Source organism: Piliocolobus tephrosceles, chromosome 7 (assembly GCF_002776525.5).
Source record: "Piliocolobus tephrosceles isolate RC106 chromosome 7, ASM277652v3, whole genome shotgun sequence".
Taxonomy (NCBI): Eukaryota; Metazoa; Chordata; class Mammalia; order Primates; family Cercopithecidae; genus Piliocolobus; species Piliocolobus tephrosceles.
The window spans coordinates 102,278,738-102,287,438 of record NC_045440.1 but is presented as its reverse complement, the minus strand read 5'-3'; the positions used below and the strand labels follow the sequence as shown (position 1 = coordinate 102,287,438).

The 8,701-nt window shown below is 44.7% G+C and overlaps 1 protein-coding gene across 1 annotated transcript in view; it reads right to left on the bottom strand.

Moving 5' to 3' along the window:
• The window catches only part of LOC111520886 (sperm-associated antigen 1), a 78,225-nt gene extending 76,047 nt beyond the window's left edge, over window positions 1–2,178 (bottom strand). Inside the window, exon 1 of the mRNA XM_023183980.1 lies at window positions 2,039–2,178. Within this exon, the coding sequence (XP_023039748.1) occupies window positions 2,039–2,178 (140 nt within the window). The remainder of the gene's footprint in view (window positions 1–2,038) is intronic.
• Window positions 2,179–8,701: the final 6,523 nt, after the last annotated feature.

The following is an 8,701-nucleotide window of genomic DNA, read 5'->3' as shown; positions in this document are numbered from 1 at the left end:
GAAGGAAGGAAGGAAGGAAGGAAGGAAGGAAGGAAGGAAGGAAGGAAAAAAGAAAAGAAATCCAAAAGAGGTGTCACAGGTTGGTACTCCTCAGGACAGTGTTCTTGAAGTGGGTTCCTTGAACACCTGCATATCAATCAGCCAGCTCCACTGTTAAATCATATGTTCCCTGGCCCTATCCCAGATTTTTTGAAGCAGAATTGCTGGGAATAGGGTCCTCAAATGTGCATTTTTAATAACCACATTTGATGTATATTCAGTGGGACAGTCACTAGGATGGGGCTCTACCCTGAAAAGGTCCTGATTCCCTGCCTTCTGATGTTACCTTCAGGCCTCCCCGCCACCCTCCATGTGATCAGCGTGTGGTGGGTCACCCTCGTTTGTTGTCGGGTGATATGAAGTGGGAAAGTGCCACTAGCCTAGGTTGGTGAGATAAGCTTATCTCCTAATAGCTTTTTTTTTTTTTTTTTTTTAATTTTTTGAGACTGTCACCCAGGCTGGAGTGCAGTGGCACAACCAGGGATCACTACAGCCTCCAAGGCCAAAGCAATCCTCCCACCTCAGCCTTCTGAGTAGCTGGGATTACAGGTCGAGATAATTTTTATATTTTTTGTAGAGACAAGATTTTACCCTGTTACTTAGGCTGGTCTTGAACTCCTGAACTCAAATAATCCACCTGCTTCGGCCTCCCAAAATGCTAGTGTTGCAGGCATGAGCCATCACACCCCACCCTAATGGCTGCTTTCACAGCTACTTTACCTTCTCCTAGAAAATGTAGAGAAGCCAAGAAAAATGCCCTCCTGCATACTAATTAGCCTAAGTCTCATGCTGGCAGTAGACCTAGGTGAAACTCTCCAAACTAACCATAGGATCAAAATCACTATTCTGGGACCTACCATGCATGGGCAAAAGCAACAATCTCAATATTTGAGAATTTTCTTCAGTATTTCTTGTGGGTGGCAAGCCACCCAGGTGCTGAGGCAAGAGACCGACGGCACGAGCTATTCCAGTATAATAAAATATATAAAATAAAAATAGTTATACTAGATATAGATCATAGATATGATTATATATGAATACCATTAATCATTAGTTTGTAGCAATTACTCTTTATTCCAATATTATAATACTCCTCACTTTACAATCATAACCTAGGAAAAACCAGGCCATACAGAGATTGGAGCTGAGGCGACACAGTGAGAAATGACCAGAAGACAAGAGTGCAAGCCTTCTGTTATGCCCTGGCAGGGCCGCCAAAGAGCTCCTTGGTCTAGCGGTAATGCCAGCGTCTAGGAAGATGCCTGTTGCCAAGTGGACTGTGGTCTAGTGGTAGCGTCAGTGTCAAGGAAGAACACCCGATACTTAGCAGACTAGGAAAGGGAGTCTCCCTTTCCCTGGGGGAGTTTAGAGAAAACTCTACTCCTCCACCTCTTGCGGAGGGCACCTCTTGTGGAGGGCCTGACATCAGTTATCCAGAGGCCTAACCATCTCCCTGTGATGCTGTGCTTCAGTGGTCACGCTCCTTCATGTTCCATCCTGTACACCTGGCTCTGCCTTCTAGATAGCAGTAGCAAATTAGTGAAAGTACTAAAAGTCTTTGATATGCAGAAATAATGGCGTAAGCTGTCTTTCTCTCTCCTCCCTTTCTCTCTGTCTCGGCTGCCAGGCAGGGAAGGGCCCCCTGTCCAGTGGACACGTGACCCATGTGACCTTACCTATCATCGGAGATGGCTGACACTCCTTACCCTGCCCCTTTGGCTTGTATCCAATAAATATCAGCACAGCCTGGCATTCAGGGCCACTACCGGTCTCCGCGTCTTAGTGGTAGTGGTCCCCCGGGCCCAGCTGCCTTTTCTTTTATCTCTTTGTCTTGAGTCTTTATTTCTACAATCTCTCATCTCCGCACACGGGGAGAAAAACCCACTGACCCTGTGGGGCTGGACCCTACAATTTCTAATGTAGCTTTTACCTTTAGAAGGCAACAACAGGATAATTAAAACGGTCATACTAAAACATGAAATGATTTTTAAATGCTTACCTGAGCACGCAAAGAATTTTTTCCAGATGTTTAACATCTGAACATTTTTCAATGTATTTGAAATCCAGATGTTCAATGGGAATTTTAAATGTTTTTGTTGTTCCAAAGCCCCACAATGATGGATAATCTTTGGTGGTCATAGCTGAAATACAATATTTAAAAGTTATTAATCTAATGTATAAATAATACTCAATTTGGATAGTAGTAACCATGTAGGTACTTCTTTGTATTTTTTGAAGTTTTAAAATTTTTTTTGTAGAGACAGGGTCTCCCTATGTTGTCCAGGCTGGTCTCTAACTTCTGGTCTCAAGCAATCCTCCTGCTTCAGGCTCCCAAAGTGCTGGGATTACAAGCATGAGCCATTGTACCTGTACCACCTAGGTGTTCCTGGACCAAACTGAGGGTTGGCCTGCTAGTTTTTGTGGCCCAATAATGAGATGCAGATGAATTGAGGAGGAAGAGAGTATTTATTTCTGCAACTGGTTACAGGGAGAAGGCCTGGAAATTATCGCCAGACCAACTCAAAATTACAAAGTTTTCCAGAGCTTATATACCTTCTAAGCTATATGTCCATGGGTAAGTGTGCATTCATCTAAAGACATAAGTGATTAACTTCTTTTAATCTATAACTAAGGTCTGAGTCCTGAAGACCTTCCTCTGGGGTCTCAGTAAATTTACTTACTTTAAATGGGTCCAGGTGCTGGGGCGATTACCCTTATCTTGTCTCCTGCTAAATTACGGAGGTTTGGGGAGTTCCTTCAGATCCCCCATAAACTTATTTGTGGAGGTCTGGGGAGTTTCTTCAGACCCACAATAAAACTTGTTTAATCCTAAATGGGTCCTGTTAAAAATTCCTTTGCTATTTTGTCATGCTTTAAGGCCCAGGGAAGGCCTAGGCAAAACTCTTGGTGGGATTTTGTTACATCCCAGCCTTTGTCTAAGGGCACTGGCTTTTAATATTTAACTTAACCCCTCAGTCAGTACTGAAACCGTTGTTATGGAGGCCTGTGTTAGTGAGACCTGGCCTGCCACACAGGTACTTCTGTATAAAAGGAGGTGGAGTGTTTTGTTTGTTTTTGTTTCTGAGATGGTGTCACTCTGTCACCCAGGCTGAAATGCAGTGGTGCAATCGTGGGCCACTGCAGCCTGACCTTCTGGACTCGGTGATCCTCCCACCTCAGACTCCTGAGTAGCTGGGACTACAGGCACGTGCCACCACTCCCAGCTAATTTCTCTTAGATTTCTTTGTAGAGATGGGGTTTCGCCATGTTCCCCAGGCTGGTCTTGAACTCCTGGGCTCAAGTGATCCTCCTGCCTTTGCCTCCCAAAGTGCTGGGATTACAGGTATCAGCCATCACACCCAGCCCTTCTAGGTACTTCTGTAGGAAAAGAAGGTAGAGGGTTTTTTCCATGGAGGAAGTCTACTAATTTTGAATTCTCTGTCCCTGATAACAACAGTTAACATTTATGGAGTTAAATTACTATGGGCCATACATGGATTACCTCACTTAATCTTTACTTAAGCAAAGCTAGAATACAATGACAGAGAAGGTTGTGGTGCCAAAACTGCTTTTTAAGATTTTTTAAATGTTAATTTTGAATGACCTTCTGCTAGTTTAGCTGTCTGTTAACATCCCAATCATTCTTTGTGATTCACCACAAACATAAATAATAACATCCTTTCTGTAACTTGCCTTAACACAATCCTTTTTCCCACCCCCTGCCTCCTCCTTCTCCCCGCCACACAATGAACTATGTTCTAAGGGCACTAAGGGCACTCTGTACATACCTCTCTCTCTCTCTTTTTTTTTTTTGAGATAGAGTCTTGCTCTGTCACCCAGGCTGGAGTGCAGTGACACAATCTCGGCTTACTGCCACCTCCTCCTCCTGGGTTCAAGCGATTCTCCTGCTTCAGCCTCTCGAGTAGCTGGCATTACAGGTGTGGGCCACCACGCCCAACTAATTTTTGTATTTTTAATAGAGATAGGTGGTCTTGAACTCCTGACCTCAATGATCTGCCTGCCTTGGCCTCCCAAAGTGCTGGGATCACAGGCATGAGCCACCGTGCCAGGCTCTGTACTTACCTCTCTCTTAGCACATATTTGAATTATGTTTATTTGTCTTCCCTTCTAGATTGTGAAAGAGCTTACTTTATTTATCCTCATAGCTCCAGGGCTAACATAATAAGTAGTGCCTATACCCCTTCAGAAACATTCACTAAATTTAATTGAATTGGGAATAAGGAGGCCTTGGAGAACTTCACTTTAAAGATACTGCTGCTAATGATAATGATAATAATAATAGCAACAAATATATAGTTATTAATGTGTGCTAGGCACCATTCTCAGTACTTTACATATATTACTTCTTTTAATCCCTCAATTACTATATCGGGTAGATTTTATTTTAAGTGACATTAGAAATAACAGTTAACATTTATGGAGCTAAATTACCATGTGCCATAGATGATCTCACCTAATCTTCAAAACCTCTCTCATAAAGGATATTAATAATTATTCCTATTTTATAAATGAGCAAGTCGACAAGTGAACTAAGGATACGAGTCTCAGTAGGCTAACTACAGAGCCTACATACTTAACCACTGTACCAGTGATTTTCAAACTGCAGGTAGTAACCCGTAAATAAATTTAGTGAGGTGCAATTAACATTGTTTTTTTTGTTTTTTTTGTTTGTTTGTTTTTTTTTTGAGACGGAGTCTCGCTCAGTTGCCCAGGCTGGAGTGCAGTGGCCAGATCTCAGCTCACTGCAAGCTCCGCCTCCCGGGTTTACGCCATTCTCCTGCCTCAGCCTCCCGAGTAGCTGGGACTACAGGCGCCGCCACCTCGCCCGGCTAGTTTTTTGTATTTTTTAGTAGAGACGGGGTTTCACCATGGTAGCCAGGATGGTCTCGATCTCCTGACCTAGTGATCCGCCCGTCTCGGCCTCCCAAAGTGCTGGGATTAAAGGCTTGAGCCACCGCGCCCGGCCAACATTGTTTTATAATGAGATGGAATACAATAAAAAATGGACTACCTGACATATAATATTAAAGTAAATACTGCTTTATAAAAACTTTTACTTCATGTCTACATAAATGGAAATTATGTGTGTATATAAATGCACAAGGTTACCAAGTAAACTATATTTCTTATTGTGGGTCAATGTCAAAGGTTAAAACAAAACCCACTGTACTTGGGCAATAATTTTAAAAACAAGAAGTAGCAACAGGTCTAATTCATAGAAGTATTTCTTTCAACCCTCTGGGAGTCTGTTCATATATCAGACCTCTGCAGAAAAGGATGACACTGTCCACTTCTCCAAATTCCTGCCGGCTTTGACTTAGGTATAAGATATAGATGACAGTTCACGGCCGGGCGCGGTGGCTCAAGCCTGTAATCCCAGCACTTTGGGAGGCCGAGGCGGGCGGATCACGAGGTCAGGAGATCGAGACCATCCTGGCTAACACGGTGAAACCCCGTCTCTACTAAAATACAAAAAAACTAGCCGGGCGAGGTGGCGGCGTCTGTAGTCCCAGCTACTCGGGAGGCTGAGGCAGGAGAATGGCGTGAACCCGGGAGGCGGAGCTTGCAGTGAGCTGAGATCCGGCCACTGCACTCTCCAGCCTGGGCGACACAGTGAGGCTCCGTCTCAAAAAAAAAAAAAAAAAAAAAAAAGATATAGATGACAGTTCTTAGGCTTCAGGATGAGATCTAGCTGATAAATTAGATGTGGCTTTCACCCCATACTTGCAGGGCCTATTGATGAATGGCTCCCATGACAAGGATAATCTTAAGGGTAGAAGTTACAGGAAAGCAAGATGAAGAACTTGTAAATTATTAATGCTGCCCAGAATAGAATGGGTTGCCTTAGGAGGATTTTTCCAAAGAGTGGGGGATCTTTGGTGGGAGAGATGTAAGCATCTAATGGGATTAAAATAGATTACCTTGAATTGAAGGTATTTTACAACCCCTGAGATTTTATGATTTCAATAAAATGTGATTAAAAACACATGAAATGATAGAGCCATCTCTTACCTAATCAAATGAATTTCATTCTGAACACCGTTTTAACATTTCTGAGAATTTTTTTTTTAAAGACTAATCAAGTGCAGTAGTGAGAAGGGGAGAAAGAGTACAACAAGGAGTTGGATCTATAACTGAACAATTAAGTGAGAGAATTCACTACCTTTGGACCAAGTTTCTCTGAGAATCCTTTTTGAAAACTACCATTTTTTTTTTCTTTTCTTTCTGTAGGATACACCTTCTCAAGACTACTGAATATCCATCTCAAGTTCCAAAAAACAAATTATACAATACTTTAGAACTCTTCCACCTCTGTTTGCAAAGTCTTTGTCTCTGACTGGGAAAACCTTCGGTCCCAGCTGGATTTACAGCTTAGTAATACCTCCAGTTCAAACCGCTGGGGCCTACTAACGCGAAAAGCCGGGTCTCACCCACCGAGGCACCCTCTTTCCTGCATCCACGGGGCCGAGCGCCCCCTGCAGTCGGGGACCGAAAAGAAACGGCATCCTCCCGCCGTGGCAATGGTTTCTATGTACAGCCGCGCCAGGACCCGCCGGGACCGGGGAACACCACAGCCCAGCCGCAACGGTCTCAGATGGCTCCCCAGTCCCTGGCTTGGGTCACCAGGGCTGACTGCGCTAGTGGACCCGGGAACTCCAGCGTTGCCACTGCGCCCCGACACCCGCCACCTTCCCCCGCGGCCTGGAAAGCCCCGTGTGTACCCCGGCCCTTAAGGATCGTCCACCCCATGGCTCCCTCTCCCTCGCGGCCCACCGCCCCTTCGCCTCCCCGCCTCGACCTCTCACCCCCGCTCCGGGAAGGAAGGACTGAGATGCGACAGGTCCTCTATTCCCGGCCGGCAGGTACACACAGGCACTCACCTGGTTCTCAGCGCGCCGCCTCGGGGAGGTCGCGGCCGCCGCACAGACTCTGGCTACGCTGCAGGTGCTGAGGGAGGGGCTGGTCGCCCGGCCCGAGCCAAAGGCGACAGGCTGATGGCCGGGGCGGAGACTAGGCCTCTGCCACGCCCCGACCCGCAGTCCGGCAGATCTGCCCACCGGCCCCAGGTTCACCTTCCCCTCCTTCACTGGCAGAGGACCATTTGGGCATAAGAGTTGGTGTGAGATGTCCCCTTGCTCTCGTTTGAGTTTCAGTTTGTTGTAGAGAGTTAAAACGCTGGAACCGGCCAGGCCCAGGGGGCTCAGGCCTGTAATCCTAGCACTTTGGGAGGCCGAGGCAGAAGGAGGGCTTGAGGCCAGGAGTTCGAGACCAGCCGGGGCAACACAGTGAGAGCCTGCCTCTACAACATATATATATATAAATATATATATAATATATAAATATTTTATTTATATATAATTTTTTAAATTTTTTATTGTATTCATGTATTTAATTTTTTGGAGACAGAGTCTCGCTCTGTCGCCCAGGCTGGAGTGCAGTGTTGTGATCTTGGCTCACTGCAACCTCTGCCTCCCGGGTTCAAGCGATTCTCATGCCTCAGCCCCCCAAGTAGCTAGGATTACAGGTGCCCGCCACCATGCCCGGCTAATTTTTTTGTATTTTTAGTAGAGATGGGTTTCGCCATGTTGGCCAGGCTGGTCTTGAACTCCTGACCTCAAGTGATCTGCCAGCCTTGGCCTCCCAAAGTGCTAGGATTACAGGCATAAGCCACTACACCTGGCCCATAAATAAAATATTTTTTTAAATGCTGTTACTGGTCTGTTATCCTGGACTGCTATTATCCCTGCTAAGTAAATTGATTACTCCTATTTAACTATAAAAATGTAATGAAAATTTCAGAGTGCACTGCAACCAAGATTTACTTACCTCTTCCTCTTTAAACAAAAGAGTAAATGAAACACACGATTCCCTCTTCCTTTTCATGCATTCCACATTTTCTGAGTGCTGGTTATGAGTCAGGCACCATACTCAGCACAGGGATGAAAAGGTGAATAAGACAAAATACTAATACAACTCAGATGAGTAAAACAATAGAGATTACTTGTCAGGAAATTTACTTCAGTTGTATAATTTCAAATAGTTAAAATAGATCATGAAAATCAAAGTTCATTTACAGTGCCTGGCAGTTCTGTAAATTTATTTCTCTTTCCCTTTTGCACTTAAATTACAGACCTGCAGTCTGCTACCAAGCACTGTTAGTGGCAAAAATTCTAATGCTCGGCAGGACATGGTGGCTCATGCCTATAATTCCAGCACTTTGGGAGGCCAAGGTGGGCAGATTGCTTGAGCCCAGGAGTTCAGACCAGCCTGTGCAATATAGTGAGAGGCTTGCTCTATAAAAGAAATTTAAAAATTTTAAAAAAAGATCACTTTAGTCTTCATAGAGATAAAAGAAGGTATCATCCAAGAAACAAGGAGATAAAGCAAGGCCCGGTAAGGTCACTTAGTCAAGTAACAAGGGGTGGTGTGGGTATTTGGACTCAAAGCCTTACACCAAAGACCATATTGTTTACTGAGCTCTTAATTACTAACCAGTCCATCAGTAAGTCCCATTGGCTCAATCTCAGAATGTAACCCACAGCCAGATACTTCTCACCACCTCCACAACTACAGCCCTGGCCCAACCACCATTACCACGAACTTTTAACTATTACAGATGGTCTGTTGTTTCTTTGTTGCC